General features: G+C 38.8%; 2 protein-coding genes across 2 annotated transcripts; both read left to right on the forward strand.

Moving 5' to 3' along the window:
* Positions 1-3,242: 3,242 nt before the first annotated feature.
* LOC124280016 (cell division control protein 42 homolog) lies at positions 3,243-4,070 on the forward strand. Its single transcript, XM_046715896.1, has 2 exons — positions 3,243-3,461; positions 3,663-4,070. Exons 1-2 carry the CDS (start codon positions 3,243-3,245, stop codon positions 4,068-4,070), a joined length of 627 nt encoding a protein of 208 aa, XP_046571852.1.
* Positions 4,071-8,471: 4,401 nt separating this feature from the next.
* Positions 8,472-9,299, forward strand: LOC124280017 (cell division control protein 42 homolog). The gene is made up of 2 exons (XM_046715897.1): positions 8,472-8,690; positions 8,892-9,299. Exons 1-2 carry the CDS (start codon positions 8,472-8,474, stop codon positions 9,297-9,299), a joined length of 627 nt encoding a protein of 208 aa, XP_046571853.1.
* The last annotated feature ends 11,436 nt before the right edge of the window (positions 9,300-20,735 follow it).

The following is a 20,735-nucleotide window of genomic DNA, read 5'->3' on the forward strand; positions in this document are numbered from 1 at the left end:
ATTCAACACACTGTTATTTGATGAAAGAAAGAAATACACTGCAAGTTATCTGAATGGGTGTATGAATGATGGTGCTACGCCAATGAAACTGAATGTAACATCGTTGGTTGATCTTCGAAAAGGTTTATCCCTGATTGCACACTTAGGGTGGATTGAGAAAATGGATGTCACCCAATTGAGCAAAGCAAGAGCAGACGAAAGACATTGGTGATGTGCTACTTTATTTATACGTGATATTATAACAAGGTCTTTAAGAAATGGAAGACTGATTAGTGCTATTTACAACCATGTCCTGTGTCTGTTACTAATGACAATATGAATTTCATATATTGTACTGTTTATTGTTATCTGTATATGCCTTCAATAAACTATCCATACTATATATATTTGTTAGTGTCTTGTCTATATATCTCCTTAAATGGATACCTGTTTGGACACGTTCAGCTCACAAGAAACACTATAAACCTTTTCCTAAAATCATACGAAGCATCAGATAGAATATGTCAACAACATGTATTTGTTAAACACTATGAAATAGTGTTGATACCAAGTATTCACGAAAAGATCAGTATATTTTGCTCTCACTAGTCCCAAACACAAACAAGTCGACTTTTTACCCCGAGATACTCTCAGATCAAGCAGCTTGTGAGAAATAGCATTATGATAGGTCGTCTTTCTTGCAATCATGATAGAAAGAACTTGCTGGAATGTTCCTCAAAGTCGTTAACTGAGGACAACAACGGCTGAAGCTCTTGGAAAGTTACACACACACACAAAAAAAGTTGACAATTGAAGTCATCCCTTTGTCATAAGGTCTCTTTCACAGTTCTTGTCACACTTAATCTTTATGCTCAGATGTAGATATGAATTACATGAGGTGGTTTCACTGGTCTCTACTTTTACAAACTCATTTAGGTAAATCGGCGGAGAGGAACTGGTTTAACAACTATTGAAATCATATAAGATTATCGCTACACATGAAGCTGACGTTATACTTCTCGTCCAAATCGCCATGCGAGAGCAACGCATTTGGTTTCTGCAAGAATATGCTGCATAAGGACTGAAGAGTAGAACAAGACTATCCCACGTGACTAATTGACGAATATGAAAATGTATGTGTACAAATTATAGACATTTGTTTGTATAATAAAAGTGAATGTGAAGAATTTAGATTCGTGTCCAAATAACATGTTACTAGTATATATTTGGGCTATAGCATATACACACATGTGATCTTTTTTACTCAGGAATTGGAAAGGTTGTGGTATGTTTTTAATGACAAAGCTTACAGTGATCGCGATATTCACTCCATACATACATGTACTTTGATCGATTAATCCTATACGATAAACAGCTTTACTGACGTTTATTTACGTAGCTCAAAATTAATAATACGAGCTCCTTCGCGTGCGGTGATACCTCTTTATATCTTAGCCATTTTCTGCCTAGCTCAGAAAACGTATATCTGTATTCATGCTATAACCTGAGTGTACAGTAATGAGCGTGCCTGTCTGGAGGTGTTATTTCAGCACTTATACACAGGATGTCATTGATTTATTGGTTTTTCGGGATCACTGACGACATGTCACAAATGGCCAACGATCAGAAAAGAAACAATATCATATTGATGCAGTATTGCTGATCATTGTATTCTTGAAAAGATACGTACCACCACCTCCAGCCAGAGACGTTGTTCACTCCACAAACATATCCGATTTATTACTTCATTGAGGTTTTCTGAGTTAAATACTACAAGGTGTAACCCAATGCTTAGAAAGCCTAGTTTGAATATGTCCACATCAAAGAACCAGCATTCCCCTCGATGTTCATATGACGTCTTGCTGAACACTTCAGAAGCATCCAAATGCACATATTAATTTGCACTTTCATTGTCGCATTTTCAAAAGCATTTCACGTCTACTTGTGTTGCCAAAAATCAAAAGACAAGCAATGAACACGTCACGTCTACCTACACATAAAAACGGTGCTGATAATGTTCTTTTACATCGCAAGAAAAACAGCTGATGAACTTCTAAGGAACCGAGGTTATTGGACAGGATCTGTTTGTCTGGCTTCCGTCCACCGCCACCTTATCCCTTTATTCAAGGAAAACAACCCATTCATGTGTGTGTATCCAATCAGGTGTGTTTGCTCAGCAACTCTGAACCAGACAAGTACATGATCTTCAACCTTATATTAGGCGTTTGTTTTCACAAGACTTACTCTAATTAGACAGATGCTAATAATTAGCAAACACATATGGCTGTTGGACCAGACATTAGGGATAGATGCTGTAAAGACATAGACAAATACATGAAAGAGAAAAACAACAACAACATCCTATTCAAAAATTCTCCTCCGAGATAATGTAATGTTTCCGAAAATAGTGTTTGGCATTCAGTTCGATAACTTGCAAACAACTTGATAACATCTGAGGTATATCATGACCAATGAAGGTATGAGTGTAAAGGACACCTTGCATATTGGCGGGAACTGGCATTGTGCATACATGCACATATTTTACAAAAAAAATCACCTGAACACTTTTTTAAAATTGTTCACCTTCAGGGAGATAATATATAATTTATTACAATTTTCTTAATCGTTTTTTTCAAAACATCGTACATCTCTACTACAAATAATACAGGAATCATTGCTAGAGGCTGACGAAAGAAATTCTTGCAGAGTGAAAATCGGTAAGTGTGAGCATTCATTCAAGTTGATATCTACATCTAACTGTCTGTGAAATAGTCTAGTAGGATATAAAACAACGTCTCCGCTTTCCACTCAAATAAACCACAGCACAGGGGTTAAAGTGATGTAATTTTAACAATGAAACTCATTTCGTGTCTCTTCCATCTGTATTGTTTCACACAGTCTCAATTATCCAGAAACACTAATCCCTTCATTTGATTAATCCAATCCGACGTATTTGCTTAACCACTCAGAATTAGACAACGAGGAACACAAGAAAACATACTGGCAGTGGTGCTATATGTGACTGGTCAAGCGTTGAGATCCAAACAAATACTCTAATTAGACAGCTACTGATCATTGTCTGTCGGTCACAAACGAGACAGCTCAAGACGGTCATCTCAGACTTTGACGCCAGTGAGAGCACGTGATACTTCCCTAATTAGAGGTTAGTCTTCTGATTGGTCGTGAATATCTTTATATTAAAATGTCCACAATGTACTAACAGCAAACGTGTTGCAGATTTGGAACAATAAACAAGCTTAAACATGAAGGGAGGAAACAAAAATATGAAGACCCTGGATGAGAAATTTGTGTTCTGTGCAGTTATGGGAGATAGTATGGTAGGAAAGACCAGCATCTCCGAGACCTATTCTAAGGGATTCTTTAATGAGAATTCTGAAACCACAGTATTTGACAACTATGTCGTTCCACTGCAAGTCGCTGGAGAGGAGTTTGTCATCAGTATGTTCGACACTGCAGGAAAGGTATGTTTACTCAGATGGTCGCTTAAATTTCGAGTTAACATTGAGAACAGAACCAGTTACTATGTAAAAGGAATATAGGATTAAATATTTCACATTCTGAATTTACAGGAATGGTTCCTATCAATATATTTCAAGGCATCTACGTTTTTCTTCTTTCAATATGTACACATTGTACTGACCGTCCCTTCTAATTGTTTTCAGAAACGTTTTGAGAGTCTGAGAATGTTCTCCTACCAGGAATGTGAAGTCCTGCTTCTGTGTTTCTCCACCTGTGACCGGAAGACATTTCACACTGTCAGTGACCTGTGGATGCCAGAACTGAAGAGACACTCCAAACAAACCAAACAGAAGAGACCGGTCATCCTTGTTGGCACCAAGATAGACCTCCGGGTCGGCAATCAAGACAGCGAGGTCAGCACGGACGAGGGTGTCCAACTGGCCAAGGACATTGGTGCTGACTGTTATGTGGAGTGCTCGGCCCACGACCACAAGGGTTTGAAGGAGGTCTTTCAGCATGTTGTCTTCTCCGCTCTCAAATTCAGGAAAAAGAAAACCAACATTTTCAAGAAGATGTTCAGACGCAGAAGTGCCTCTTTTGCCAATTATTAAATTCAACACACTGTTATTTGATGAAAGAAAGAAATACACTGCAAGTTATCTGAATGGGTGTATGAATGTTGGTGCTACGCCAATGAAACTGAATGTAACATCGTTGGTTGATCTGCAAAGAGGTTTATCCCTGATTGTACACTTGGGTTGGATTGAGATAATGGATGTCACCCAATTGAGCAAAGCAGGTGCAGACGAAAGACATTGGTGATGTGCTACTTTATTTATACGTGATATTATAACAAGGTCTTTAAGAAATGGAAGACTGATTAGTGCTATTTACAACCTTGTCCTATGTCTGTTACTAATGACAATATGAATTTCATATATTCTACTTTTTATTGTTATCTGTATATGCCTTCAATAAACTATCCATGTTATATATATTTGTTAGTGTCTTGTCTATACATGTATATCTCTTAAATGGATACCTGTTTGGACACGTTCAGCTCACAAGAAACACTAGAAACCTTTTCCTAAAATCATACGAAGCATCAGATAAAAAACAGGATCCGTTGTACAATATGTCAACAACATGTATTTATTAAACACTATGAAATAGTGTTGATGCCAGGTATTCACGAAAAGATCAGTATATTTTGCTCTCACTAGTACCAAACACAAAAAGTCGAGTTTTTACATCGAGAAACTCTCACATCAAGCAGCTTGTGAGAAATAGCATTATGATGGGTCGTATTTCTGGCAATCATGATAGAAAGAACTTGCTCGAATGTTCCTCAAAGTCGTGAAATGAGGACAACAACGGCTGAAGCTCTTGGAATGTTACACAAAAAACGAAAGTTGACATCTGAACTTATCTCTCTTGTAGGATGGACCTGTCTACAGTTCTTGTCACACCTACTCGTTTTGCTCAGATTTAAATATGAATTCTCACTGGTAACTACTTTTGCAAGCTGAGGTAGATAAATCAGTGTCAATAGGAATTGACAGTTTGACAATTATTGAAATCAAATCACATTATATATAGGCACGAAGCTTAAGTTAAACTTCTTGTCCAAATTTCCATGCCAAACAACGTACAAGTATTTGGTTTCTGACAAGATTATGTTGTACTAGGTCTGAACAGCGAAACATGAATATTTCAAGTGACTGCTTTACGAATATGAAAATGTAGATGCACACAATATTGACTTGTTTGTACAATAAAAGTGAGTGTGAAGAGACTACATTTACCTGTTATGTACTTCGACTGTAAAATAGATACCCATGTGGTCTCTTTTAATCCGGAATTGGAAAGGTGTTGCTATTGTTTCAATGACAAAGTTTACACTGATCTTGATATTCACTCCGTATACACTTTGATTAATGCTATACGAGAAACAGCTTTACTGACATTTATTAACGTAGCCAAAAATGAATAATACAAGTTCCTTCACGTGCGCTGACATGTATTCATATCCCAACTACTTTCTGCCTTTCGAAACGTCCCAGTTATATGTTTCCTTCCAACAATATACTCTGAAATTAACAGTAAATTAACAATACTGTCACAGCTTTTGCCTGGATTGACTGTGTGACTCCTTGTATTCGGGAAACACGTATCTGTATTCATGCTGTAATCTGAGTGTACAGTAATGAGGGTGACTGTCTGGAGGTGTTATTTCACCACTTATACATAAGCTGTCACTCATCTTGTGGGTTTTCCGGATCACTGACGACGTATCACACATGGCTGAAACGGACATACATGTTGTTCATCCAAACGATCCGATAAGAAAACATTGTTATATTGATACTGCATTGCTAATCCTTTTATTTGTGTTTATAATCTTAGAACAGACAAGTACCACCACCTCCAGTAAGAGAAGTTGTTTGTTCCACAATAATGTCTGATTTAGTACTTCACTGATGACCCGTGAAGATCCGGGTTAGAATTGATCTTCAGTAACCCATGCTTGTCATGGGAGGCGACTAACGGGATCGAGTGGTCCGATTCGCTGACTTGGCCGACACATGTCGTATCCCAATTGCGTAGATCGATGCTCATGCTGGTGATCACTTGATTGTCTGGTGCAGACTCGATTATTTACAGACCGCCACGACATAGCTGGAATATTGCTGAGTGCGACGCAAAACTAAACTCACTCACTTCATTGATAGTTTCTGACTTAAATAGTACAAGGTGTAACCCAATGCTTAGAAAGCCCAGTTTGATGGCGTCAACATCAAGAACCAACATTTCACTTGGATGTTCATATGACATTTAGCCAAACACCTCAGAAGCATCCAAATGCACACATTGCATTGTCTCATTTTTAAAAGCATTTCTCGTCTTCCTGTTTTACCAACTTCCAAAAGTCAAGCAATGACTTTAATAAACATGTCACATCTACCTACACATACTGATAATGTTCTTTTACAACACAAAAACCAACTCAAGCCCCTCGAAGTAACCAAGGTTTTGTTGGACAAGTTCTGTTCGTCTGTCTTCCATCCATCGCCGCCTTATCTTTATATTCAAGGAAAACAACCACATTCATTTGTATGAATCCAATCAGTCGTGTTTGCTTAGCCCCTCTGAAGCAGACAAATACAGAATTAGGCGTATATTTCACAGAATTCCTCTAATTTGAAAGATACTAATAATTAGTAAACGCATCTGCATATATTGAACCAGACGCTGGAAATATATGCTGTTAAGGCTGGTACAAAAGCATAAATTAAACGAAAAACAAGCAAAGATCTCCCAAACAAATATATGTTTGGGAAAGAAAAAACTGGAAAAAAACTCACCCCTGACTATGTAATATTTCCTGAAATACTTTAGTGCTGTGGTAAACAATATAACAAACAGGTGATGATAACATCTGACAGGTAACGTCAGACATTCATAAAACACCGTACATCAAATCAAAAACAAACACATGAGGCAGTCAAATTGCAAAACTTAATCATGTATGAGGGAGCAAAATTGCTAACACTTTCCATTCAAATAAACTGTTGGAGTTGAATTTGCAGTGATGTTATTTTAATACTGAAACTCATTTCGTGTCTCTTCCATCTGTATTGTTTCACACAGTTACCAATTATCCAGAGAGACTAATCCCTGCATTTGATTAATCCAATCCGACATATTTGCTTAACCACTCAGAATTATACAACGAAGTAACACAAGAAAACATATTGGCAGTAGTGTTATGTGTGACTGGCCATGCGTTCAGAGAAACAAATACTCTTATTAGACAGCTACTGATCATTGTCTGTCGATCACAAACGAGACAGTTCAAGACGATCATCTCATCCCTTTATTCAAGGAAAACAACCCATTCATTTGTGTGTATCCAATCAGGTGTGTTTGCTCAGCAACTCTGAACCAGACAAGTACATGATCTTCAACCTTATATTAGGCGTTTGTTTTCACAAGACTTACTCTAATTAGACCGATGCTAATAATTAGCAAACACATATGACTGTTGGACCAGACATTAGGGATAGATGCTGTAAAGACATAGACAAATACATGAAAGAGAAAAAAAGCAAACATCCTATTCAAAAATTCTCCTCCGAGATAATGTACTGTTTCCGAAAATAGTGTTTGGCATTCAGTTCGATAACTTGCAAACAACTTGATAACATCTGAGGTCATATCATGACCAATAAAGGTATGAGTGTAAAGGACACCTTGCGTACTGGCGGGAACTGACATTGAGCATACATGCATATATTTTATAAATAATCACCTGAGCACTCTCTAAAAATTGTTCACCTTCAGGGAGATAATACATAATATATTACAATTTCTTTTTTCCAAAACATCGTACATCTATACTACAATTAATACAGGAATCATTGCTAGAGGCTGACGAAAGAAATTCTAACAGAGTGTAAATAGATAAAATGTGAGCATTCATTCAAGTTGATATCTACATCTAACTGTCTGTGAAATAGTCTAGTAGGATATAAAACACCAACTCCGCTTTCCACTCAAATAAACCACAGCACAGGGGTTAAAGTGATGTAATTTTAACAATGAAACTCATTTCGTGTCTCTTCCATCTGTATTGTTTCACCCAGTCTCAATTATCCAGAAACACTAATCCCTTTCTTGGATTAATCCAATCCGACGTATTTGCTTCACTACTCAGAATTAGACAACAAGGAGCACAAGAAAGCATGTTGGCAGTATTGCAAAGTATCACCGGTCAAGCGTTGAGATCCAAACAAATACTCTAATTAGACAGCTACTGATCATTGCATGTCGGTCACAAACGAGACAGCTCAAGACGGTCATCTCAGACTTTGACACCAGTGAGAGCACGTGATACTTCCCTAATTAGAGGTTAAGTCTTCTGATTGGTCGGGAATATCTTTATATTAAAGTGACCACGATGTACTAACAGCAAACGTGTTGTAGATTTGGAACGATAGACAACCTTAAACATGGAAGGAGATAACAAAAATATGAAGAACCTGGATGAGAAATTTGTGTTCTGTGCAGTCATGGGAGATAGTATGGTAGGAAAGACCAGCATCTCCGAGACCTATTCTAAGGGATTCTTTAATGAGAATTCTGAAACCACAGTATTTGACAACTATGTCGTTCCACTGCAAGTCGCTGGAGAGGAGTTTGTCATCAGTATGTTCGACACTGCAGGAAAGGTATGTTTACTCAGATGTTCGCTTAAATTTCGAGTTAACATTGAGAACAGAAACAGCTGCTATGTAAAAGGAACATCGAACTAAATATTTCACATCTGAATTTATAGGAATGGTTCCTATTCAATATATTTCAAGGCATCTATGTTTTTCTTCTTTCAAAATGTACACATTGTACTGATCGTCCCTTCTAATTGTTTTCAGAAACGTTTTGAGAGTCTGAGAATGTTCTCCTACCAGGAATGTGAAGTCCTGCTTCTGTGTTTCTCCACCTGTGACCGGAAGACATTTCACACTGTCAGTGACCTGTGGATGCCAGAACTGAAGAGACACTCCAAACAAACCAAACAGAAGAGACCGGTCATCCTCGTTGGCACCAAGATAGACCTCCGGGTCGGCAATGAAGACAGCGAGGTTAGCACTGACGAGGGTGTCCAACTGGCCAAGGACATTGGTGCTGACTGTTATGTGGAGTGCTCGGCCCGCGACCAGAAGGGTTTGAAGGAGGTCTTTCAGCATGTTGTCTTCTCCGCTCTCAAATTCAGGAAAAAGAAAACCAACATTCTCAAGAAGCTGTTCAGACGCAGAAGTGCCTCTTTTGCCAACTATTAAATTCAACAGTCTATGAAGAAAAGAAGTATGCGTCAAGCCTTGTGAATGGGTATTTGAATGTTGTGATATGTGAATGAATCTGAATATCACAAGAACAATGCTGGGTGACCTACAGTGAGGTTTAACTCTGTTTGCACATTTATATTGGCTTGAGATAATGGATGTTACCCAACTGAGCAAATAAGTTACACACAAAAGCATCACGGTACAAATTCGTGATTATGCCAGTGGGAAAATATATACGACTTTATTTGTACATGATATTATAGCAAAGTGTATATGAAATGAAAGGCGGATTAGTGCTATTTACAACCATGTCCTATGCCTGTTACCAATGACATGTGTTTTGCATGTTCTATTGTTTTCTGTTATCTGTATATGCCTTCAATAAACTATTCATGTGTTATGTATCTATATACGTGTTTTGTCTGTATATATCCTCAAGTACAGATACTTATTTGGTCACGTTCAGCCCTAAACAAACTGTAGAAAGTGGTTTTTTTCCACAATCCTAAAACATAACAGCTAAAAACAGCATCCGTTGCACAAAATATGTCAAACACATGTATCTATTAATCACTATAAAATAGTGTAGACACCGGGTGTTCCCGAAAGGGTAAGCGTACCCTGCCCTCACCAGTTCGATCTGTCACAAACACAAACAAGTCACGAAATTACATGGAGGAACCCTCAGATGAAACAACTTTTGAGAAAAAGCTTTATGATGGGTTTCTTTTCTTGCAATCACGATAGAACGAGCATGCCCGAATGTGCCTCACAGTCGCGAACGATGGACACCAAAGGCTGAAGCTCTTTCTATATTGCACACAAAAACATGGAATGTGTGCATTTCTCGTGATCCTGTTTTGCCAACTTTCAAAAGTCAAAAGTCAGCCAATGACTTCAATAAACATTTCACATCTACCTTCACGGAAAGAAGACGATGATGATAATATTCTTCTCCAACACAGAAAAGAACTAATGTACTTCGAAGGAGCTGAGGTTACTTGACAGGATCTGTTCGTCTGGCTTCCAGCCATCGATTAATCCTATACGATAAAGAGCTTTACTGACGTTTAATAACTCAAAAATGAATAATACGAGTTCCTTCACGTGCGGTGACATGTGTTTATATCTTTGCTATTTCATGCCTTTTCAGATAAGAAACAATATGATATTGATGTTGTGTTGTTATTTCTTATATTTCTGTTTAAAATCTTTATACTTTTTCGTCTTCCTGTTTTACAACTTTCAAAAGTTAAGCAGTGACGGCATTCAACATTTTATATCTACATTCACAGAAAGAACACGATAATGATAATATTCTTCTACAACACAGAAAACAACTAATGCACTTTGAAGGAGCCGAGGCTACTTGACAGGATGTGTTCGTTTGGCTTCCGTTCATCGAAGCCTTATCCCTTTATTCAAGGAAAACAACCCTTTCATTTGTATGTATCCAATCAGGCGTGTTGGTTTAGCCACTCTGATGCAATACAGAACAAACTTTATCAATAACAACTTCTTTTTAATCGTGAGTGCGACGTTTCGATACAGATTCTTGCACCGTTGTCAAGCATAACGGTACAAGAATCTGTATCGAAACGTCGCACTCACGAATAAAAAGAAGTTGTTATCCATAAAGTTTGTTCGATATTGTACTTCCCAACTTCTAAACTGCCTCTCAAAGAAGTCACTCTGATGCAGACAAGTACAGAGTCAACAACGCTATATTAGGCATACATTTCCCAAGAATTCCTCTAATTTGAAAACTAGTAATAATTACCAAACAAAATGGCTCATTTGAACCAGACATTAGAAATTGGTGCTGTAAAGGCATGGACAAATATACGAAAGAGACGAAAAATAAGGAAAGATCTCCAAAACAAATATATGTTTGGAAAAGAGAAGACTTGAATAATTCTCACCCGTGGCAATGTAGTGTTTATTAAAGTACAAACAGATGATCATAAGGTCTTTGAGAGGCATTTAGATTGACTGAGTTTGGGTTTTACGCCGCTTTTAGCAATATTCCAGCAACATCACGGCGGGGGACACCAGAAATGGGCTTCACACATTGTACCCATGTGGGGATTCGAACCCGGGTCTTCGGCGTGACGAGCAAACGCTTTAACCACTAGGCTACCCCACCGCCCCTAGAGAGGCATTTAGAAGTTGGTGTGATGAACAACGGGGAGAGTTCCATGGATATACAACTTATTGTTATTAATATAAGCGATGATGATAACGTCTGAAGGGTAACGTCAGACATTCAGTTTGATAACTTGGTAACACCTGAGGCCATACCATGATGTATGAAGGCATGTGGGAAACAAGAACACCTTGTACATTGAAGGGTACGACACCGTCCATACATGCACCTATTTCATAAAACATTACTTGAACACTCTTACCAAACATTTCATTTATAGATTGAGATGCAATAATTATGCTCGATGTTCATACGAAAATGTTCATATCATATAAGAATACTCAAATGGCACCTTCATCATTACAGGTTTCTATTTATTGATAAGAACTTTGTTGGGGCATCCGTTATGCCCAAAATCTTAATATATGAGAGATCGTCTAATTGCTGATGAACCTGTCAAGATTAGTGAAAAGCTATTTTCTTCCACGTGAGCCAGACTATTTTAACCACTGCTAAAAAAAGACCCAAGCTAAATTGATAAGGGTGAACATACATACAAGTCGATCTCTACACGCAACTGTTTGTGAAATAGGATAAATAAACTTGCTAACACTTTCCATTCAAATGAACTGTTGGAGTTGAATTTGCAGTGATGTTATTTTAATACTGAAACTCATCTCGTGTCTCTTCCATCTGTATTGTTTCACCCAGTCTCAATTATCCAGAAACACTAATCCCTACATTCGATTAATCCAATCCGACGTATTTGCTTAACCACTCAGAATTAGACAACGAGGAACACCAGAAAACATACTGGCAGTGGTGCTATATGTCACTAATCAAGCGTTGAGATCCAAACAAATACTCTAATTAGACAGCTACTGATCATTGTCTGTCGTTTACGAACGAGACAGCTCAAGACGGTCATCTCAGACTTTGACACCAATGAGAGCACGTGATACCTCCCTAATTAGAGGTTATGTCTTCAGGTTAATCGGGAATATCTATCTATTTTATCCCAACAATGTACTCACCTCCGCCTTCGAAATTCGCATTGTGTCGGAAAGCGCTCGTAAAATCGCCAAAGTCATCATCATTGATGGATCGATAGATAAGCATGAAGATTGGAAAAAAAGATATGGGTGAGGTGAGGTGAAATTGGGTTTAACGTCGTTCTTGAGAATATTTCGCTCAAATGACGACGTGCATGCGAGTTTATGTGTATGTGCGGCTGCTTGTACTAGCCCAGACTGAAGCTGGTTTTATAGTGCTAGCCCTCTGAGATACCATGCCGCAGTGAAGCATGAATACCCCACTCAGACACATTATACTGACTCCGAGCCGACCAGTCCTTGTTGTACCCATTAATGCCGAACGCCAGGCAGGGACCAACAAGTACCATATTTTAACGTCTTTTGGTATGACGCGGTCGGGGATCGAACCCGCGACCTTCCGCTCTCCGGTCGGGAAAAAAAAAGATATGAAGAACCTTGATGATGTACAGTGAGTGAGTTTAGTTTTACGCCGCACTCAGCAATATTCCAGCTACATGGCGGGTGTCTGTAAATAAGCGAGCCTGGACCAGACAATCCAGTGATCAACAGCATGAGCATCGATCTGCGCAATTGGGAACCGATGACATGTGTCAACCAAGTCAGCGAGCCTGACCACCCGATCCCGTTAGTCGCCTCTTACGACAAGCATAGTCGCCTTTTGTAGCAAGCATGGGTTGCTGAAGGCCTATGCTACCCCGGATCTTCACAGGTCGTGTGGGTATGGGTTGGGGTGGAGGGTGGGGTAAAGGTAGAGGTGGTTGGGTGTGTAGTTGGGGGTGGGGGTGGCTGTGTTGTATCGGGTCGGACTTAAAACACACTCTCTCTCTTTACTGTCACTGTCTTTATTGCTCTAACACGCTCTCGTATTATATTACCTCTGAACTGTACTGCCACAGACCCTACACTGCCATTGTCATACCTTTGAAAAAGAACTGGAATTTTCGTATCAAGTCCTATCTACAGAACATCAACTTTAACATCCCAGGCCCAGACATTCCCATTGAAAAACCTGTTACTAAAACTTGTACATAAAGTCTCCTTTGAAAGTTACGTGTCAGAATGGGAGAAGAAACTACAAGCAGATACAGCACGCCGAGGGTTGGGTGGAAACAAACTTCGATCATACAAAACCTTTAAGACTACTTACGCCCCAGAACCGTATGTTCGAATCCCGATATCAAGAGCACAAAGAAGTTCACTAGCAAAATTCAGATGCGGAGTTGGGCCCGAGACAGCAGATATGAAAACACCCAAGTGGAGAGAGGACTTTGTTTAACTGTGCAGACTGTGTCGAGAATGAAGCACACGTTCTTTTAAACTGTCCACTTTATAACGAAGAGCGTAAAAATCTCTTCACTGCTAGCATGGATAAGTGGCCTGATTTAGATAGATTACATGGAGACCACATGTTTAGTCTTATGTTTATTTTATCATGATGTTTATTTTATCATGATGTTTATTTTATCATGATGTTTATTTATCATGATGTTTATTTTATCATGATGTTTATCTTACATTGTTTACATGTTTATTTTATCATGCATGTGCGGAAACACTGCCAACGAAGAAGTATTCTATATACGTATCTTCTTTATCTAAATGTACATATTGTTCATACTACAACTATATATATGTTACTCTTTCTTACTGTATTTTATATTACACTTTTATTGTAAGTCTCTCATGAATCGCTGCGCGATAGGTTGTTCCTGCTTGCGTTGATGTGTACATTGTTAATGGCTGAAAAACAAGTGAGACTGTAATAAATAATCTGTCTGTCTGTCGTATTATTTTGTGAACTTAGTTTATTTTAGAATACAATAATTATTGTTGATTACAACACATTGCTTTATTGTTTGTTGGTTTCAGAGCTAGTTCCTTTCGGACTGTTTCAGGGTATCATTTTTAGTTTCAACTTGGGAATCAACACGTTGGTAAGTCTCCCTGCCATGGATATTTGTATATGCCTGAACGTGAATGTTAATCTTTAGCATCTAAAGTCTGTAAACACCAAATTGTTATCTAATTATCACAGATTCATTTTGAGGTCTTCCAATGAGTCATGTCAGGCGGCCATTGAGCGCGTGCTTCAAACACCTCTTCAGGCCAACAGAGAGTAGGTCGCCTCGAGTCGGCGCTACACGTTTTCTTGGTCGATATTCATCAAGGACGATGGTTAGTGCCACAGGCGTATGTGTTTGAGTCGAAATAAATCTTGGCTTAGACGTTGTATATTATCTGTATCGTTCCCTGTATGATCGACATATACCTCATATAGACAAGTCGTTCATTTATCCACATAAGCACACGGCATTTCAATACTGTTAGAAAACAATCACCCTTGTTTACCAAACAAATTTCTCCATTCAAGAGTCTTCAGGTGTATTTCTTTATTTTCCTGCAATTTTGTATGCATTTGTTACCCCTTTGTAAGAAGTTATTGGAGGTAATTTGAGAAACGTGCGCCCTTTTGTTGACGTTAGATTACTGTTTAAATGCCGGCTTTAAGATAATTATTAAACAGGGAATTAGTCTGTTTTAAGCATGGAGACCGGAAGACATTCCTTACGGAGACACATCGTTAACGTAAACAAGTGAAGAAATGCCGCCTTTCTGAGGTGACAAATTACTAAGTGGCACGGAGTCTGTTCCAGCGGTGTAAATGGTCTATCGTATATGTTCTGTATTTGGTGCGATACTTTTTGTTTTTCGTCAGAAACAACGCTTATCAGTTGGCAGACAATTAATCAGGGAATAATTGCGGGAAAAACATGCAACTAATATTATTCATTATGCCCCAGTACACGAAGTTTTTTTACTACATAAATTGTTCTTCTCTTGTAACATGTGGCAATGCAAACATACTTATTCTACTACATGTCAAAACCCATTTCCATAGTCATTAGATATAGCCCCTGAAAGATGAGTTGGTTGCACGATATATACTGAGGGAAACAAATAAGGGAACACCACCTCATCGCATTATATATTTTCATTGCATGTTTTCAGAGTTAAAGCCACAGTGCAAAACAAAGCTTGAAAAGAATATATGAACATTTGTGCTTTCATGTGTTCCTCTATTTGTTTCCATGAGTATATTATAATTATATAACCCTAAAAGCTGTTTCCACTGTGCGACCCCCAGTATATCATGAGCTTGTGTTTATGAATAGCTACCAAATAGTGGTGTTGCCATGGTGATCGTATCCTCTGCGACCAGTGGAACCCGTCACAAACACACGCAGAGGCCAGTCATCTGTACACCTGAAAAAAAACAAAGGACCATCAGGTACAACTGGAAAGGTCAAAAGATCATTTTATGATATGAATAGTTTCATCAAAAAGTTTTGTAAAAAAAGGATAAGGTCAGACTTGTTGGCTTGGAAACGCCTATGTACGGGCATATTCAAGAATATTATATAATTGCCATTTTCCATGACATCGTCTACATATTCTGGGTCGTACCATGAATGTCCCTCTCTGTCAAAACCACAAGCATTGTAAGACTGTACTAAAAGACCAAGAAAGGTCAAGGTTCCGGACAGTCTCTTTATCTATAACATAATCTGCATTTATTGTTTTGAATTACGGTTTGTTGCCAAACCACACATTGCTGGCTTCGAATGGAAAGTGACTGGTCCTGAGCAGCAAACGGAAAGCCTTCTCTTTCGACTTTCAGGCCAATCCTCCAAGCGTAGGACTCGACAGGGCTGCTCTTCTTCTTAACACACTGTACAGTCTCAAAAACTTGGTGCCATACTCTTGAGATGGGGGTGAAATGAAGGTAACAAAGTCTGTTCGTGTCAACTGGTTATAGTGTCATTGTCCCATGACCTATATAAGTGTTTGCTTATACTGTTGTTGTTTAACGCCACACTCAGCAATACTCCAGCTATATAGCGGCGGTCTGTAAATAATCGAGTCTCGACCAGACCATCCAGTGATCAACAGCATGACCATCGATCTACGCAACTGCGATGCGATGACATGTGTCAACCAAGTCAGCGAGCCTGATCACTCGATCCCGTTTGTCGCCACTCACGACAAGGATAGGTTGCTGAAGACCAATTCCAACCGAATCTTCGCGAGTGCATTGGTGTGGAAATAGCTACAACCTGGTATCAACATCTCCATCTTCCTTTCGTAGCTGCAACACAGTGTCGAAACATTCTGACGGATCTGCTGATTGACACGGTCCGTGACTTTTGGGTTTTCTTAAGGATTACTTGGAAAAGAACACTCACTACCAAAAAGGATCATCATGAAAGACACTTCAAGCAGTTGGTGGTGATGATATAGTTTTAGGGTGACTTGGACCAGAAGTAGGGTCTATTTGCGCCTAACACATTAATTGAAATTGAACCATCACAAATATAAGTAGGCATACTGCAAATGTTTATGGTAACCTTGCATAAAAAGGACAGGATCTTCTGCTTAGTAACTTGTATTAAAACATCATACAACCAATTTTGGTTTTGAGACGGTAAAAAAATCCTTCACACACACACACACACACACACACTCTCTCTCTCTCTCTCTCACTCACTCACTCACACACACACACACACACACACACACCACCACCCCCCCCCAAAAAACCCACAAAAATATTAGGCTTGTACAATAAAAAACAACAGAAAATCAAACAGAAAAAGAAACATTAAAACGATTTAAAAGCAATACATATATTTGTTTAATATTTCTACTGGATGATGGCACATGCTTAGATTGTCTCATATTTGCCCGATGCAGCAACGTACTGTAATCACAGGCAAACTGTAGCGCAAATAGGGTTGCGCAACAAAGAGGAAATGACCAGTCTTGAGCGGAGCGAGCAAAGGTTGGCAACGTACTTCCCTCGCTTCGGTTCGAAAAATGTTTCAAATATCAAAATAAAATATCGCCACCATCAAAGGTAGACACCGATTTCCTCACAGGGTTGTGCTCTCAGATTTCCAAGATCATATTTAATAATTACTCACGTAAAATATATTTAATTCAACATTCTAAGCGCCACTCGTGGTATATCAAATCGTTCTTCGCCTCCATTACCCCCACCAGCTTCCGGTTCATAACGGGAAGATATTACCATGGCTGCCTTGACAAGCATCGGGTACTGACGTCCTCGGTTTATCCGAGAATCCCATCAAGTTAGTTGTCAGGTAACAGGACCAAGAAACAATCAAAATATAAAATATAAACGATTGTTTGTTTTCACACTGAGACCACAATGGGACTCAGATTGATATCTGTTTTCTGCATCCGTTGCCAGGAAACAGCTTCAGATGCCGATGGTATTTTCAGATAATGTGAAATTGCAGACTCATTTTCGGAGACCCCACGGACCTTTCAGTGTTAGCGTTATGTTCTAACCCAGTTCGTAATGAGATTATTTCGTTCAGAAAGTTCGAACTGAAATCATGTTGAAGTATCTATTCTAGCGTCAGCAACCCGCTATGCCAATAAGCATTATCATGTCTGTATACACACTGGGACAGATGAGCGTCAGCTTCACCTATCTGAACGCCATTGGTTGCATCACATTTAAGTGCAATATATACTCATGCCAATAATGGTTGTCACCACCACCCCACCCCACCCTCCACACCCCTCCCCACACCCACACCTCACACCCCCTCTCCAATAAAAAAAACTGAAAGGGGTGACAACCGTTATTGGCATGAGTATATTTGGCTGCACAGAACTCATGCCTGAAGACACGTGAAGTTCCAGTTTAGAATTGATCTTCAGTAACCCATGCTTGTCGTAAGAGGCGACTAACGGGATTGGGTGGTCAGGTTCGCTGACTTGGTTGACACATGTCATCGGTTCCCAATTGCGTAGATCGATGCTCATGCTGTTGATCAGTGGATTGTCTGATCCGGACTCGATTACTTACAGACCGTCGCCTTATAGTTGGAATATTGCTGAGTGCGGCGTTAAACAACAAAGCAACCAACCTACCAGCATACCTGGAACCACAAATCGGCTGAACTAATCGAACCACTGTCACTAGTCCCGCAGTCAATGAAGTGTCGTAAAATCCGACTTAGTCCACCGTCGCGGTTTCGTCGTTTGCACCAAACGTCGAGGTCGCACATGTCGGTGAACGCAATCAGTTGCTCCTGCCGGGTGAAAATCTCTGATGGAAAATCGATATTCGCTGATCAGGTTTTGGACGGCGCATGTTTCTATACACCGCGTGGTGTCGTCGTCTCGCGTATATCGGCCGTGTCAGCTCGGGTTCAACTTTTTAGTTTCCCTGGGTGAAACTCTTCATGTTAACTGGGCACAAAAATGAACGGAATCTAAATTCAGACTTCAGATCATAAGCGCCTCTGGACTTCAATATAGCTAGATGTCAGTAATCAGGACCCCTTTTTCAGAAAGCTAACATAGCGCTACGACTGTCGTAAGTATATGTTACAGTATAGGAGGCACGGCAGTCGTAGCGCTACGATAGCTTTGTGAAACGGGGCCCAGATATCTAAGACTGTATCTGTCATACAACCAGGTGAACCTGTAACTGCCAGAAGCTCTCCAGCTACATCTTTTCAAAGGACAAGGTATGATAAGGGTGGTTTTTGGCCCACAAACTGAATTGGCTGAACACATGTTATTTGTTTAGAGACAAGATGGCTTTGCATAAAAAAGCTAATTTTTAAATGATCTGAGGCCATAATTTCAATGCAGAGGGGCCAAAAATGGGTTTTATCAGTTCCCATGAAAAAATAACAAGACATCTGAAATATCAGTGTGCCATAATGACTTATATACAACTATCAGTTTATTTACATACAAATAGTATCAGTTTTACAACAGGTATTCATGATGAAAAACATGTCAACATCAATCACAAGGTTTTAACTTCAAGGGGCCCAATTAGGGTTGCCATACATTGTGAACAGTAATTCAATTACTTGCCAATTAATTGATTACAAAAAAGCTCATTATTCACAACTTTCTTTGCAAACAAACTATAGGTCAATTTTACAACATGTACTTATGATAACCAATCATGTCCCACGAAAAATCACAGGGGCCCATTTTAGGTCTAATTACATTTTGGGCACAGCTTGATTTGAACAAGTAAGTGTTAAAAGTCAGTATTCACAACCGGTTTTAGCAAATATACAGTAAACATCTCATTCACAACATGTTACTACAATAACCAATCATGTTGCACTAAAAATCACAGGTCTTGACCTCAAAGGGGCCTATTTCAGGTGAAATTACATTCTTGGCACAGCTTGATTTAACACCATGTAAGTGTTAAAAGTCAGGATTTACAACATTCTTGCAAATATACAGTAAACATCTCATTCACAACATGTTGTTATAATAACCAATCATGCTTCCCTAAATATCACAGGTCTTGACCTCAAAGGGGGCCATTTTTGGTGGAATTACATTCTTGGCACTGAGCTTGATATTAACACCATGTAAGTGTTAAAAGTCAGTATTTACAACATTCTTGCAAATATATACAGTAAACATCTCATTCTCAACATGTTGTTATAATATAACCAATCATGTTGCACTAAAAATCACAGGTCTTGACCTCGGCCTATTTCAGGTGAAATTACTTTCTTGGCACAGCTTGATTTAACACCATGTAAGTGTTAAAAGTCAGTATTTACAACATTCTTGCAAATATATACAGTAAACATCTCATTCTCAACATGTTGTTATAATAACCAATCATGTTGCACTAAAAAGCACAGGTCTTGACCTCAAAGGGGCCTATTTCAGGTGAAATTACATTCTTGGCACAGCTTGATTTTGACACCAAGTAAGTGTTAAAAGTCAGTATTAAAAAATCTTCAAAAAGTAATTATTCACATCTCATTCACAGCAAAGATATATAAAACATCCACTTTCACTCTTCATCCACATGGTCATCAATCTCTGAATCAGTTTCTGAATCACTGTCAAGAACTGCAGCATTCAACCGTGTATCACTAGAGGTGCTGGAAACTGGCATATTGTTTTGGTGTCTGCCATACCCAGATCTTCTCTCAACTGAAAAACAGATGACTTTATATCAAAAGAAAATTCTGTTTTAAAACTTTGATATTATAAATCTATTCAAGGGTAACATTACTTTTTTATTTTCAAATGTCAGTAATCTGGCCTTGAAGGCTTATGCAGATTTAATCACCACTGAGACATCAGTATTTCTGAAATTCTGTGACATTAAATTAGAAAATTGAAGAAAAAAATATTGTT

The sequence above is a fragment of the Haliotis rubra genome, unplaced genomic scaffold (genome assembly GCF_003918875.1).
Source record: "Haliotis rubra isolate DU_JTF1 unplaced genomic scaffold, ASM391887v1 Scf26, whole genome shotgun sequence".
Lineage (NCBI taxonomy): Eukaryota > Metazoa > Mollusca > Gastropoda > Lepetellida > Haliotidae > Haliotis > Haliotis rubra.

What these genes read in the sequence shown, in the direction of transcription:
- LOC124280016 (XM_046715896.1), top strand. Translation starts at nt 3,243, where the DNA reads ATGAAGGGAGGAAACAAAAATATGAAGACCCTGGATGAGAAATTTGTG. An exon ending in TGTTCGACACTGCAGGAAAG is followed by an intron (nt 3,462 to 3,662) that starts GTATGTTTACTC and finishes AATTGTTTTCAG; the next exon opens with AAACGTTTTGAGAGTCTGAG.
- LOC124280017 (XM_046715897.1), top strand. Translation starts at nt 8,472, where the DNA reads ATGGAAGGAGATAACAAAAATATGAAGAACCTGGATGAGAAATTTGTG. An exon ending in TGTTCGACACTGCAGGAAAG is followed by an intron (nt 8,691 to 8,891) that starts GTATGTTTACTC and finishes AATTGTTTTCAG; the next exon opens with AAACGTTTTGAGAGTCTGAG.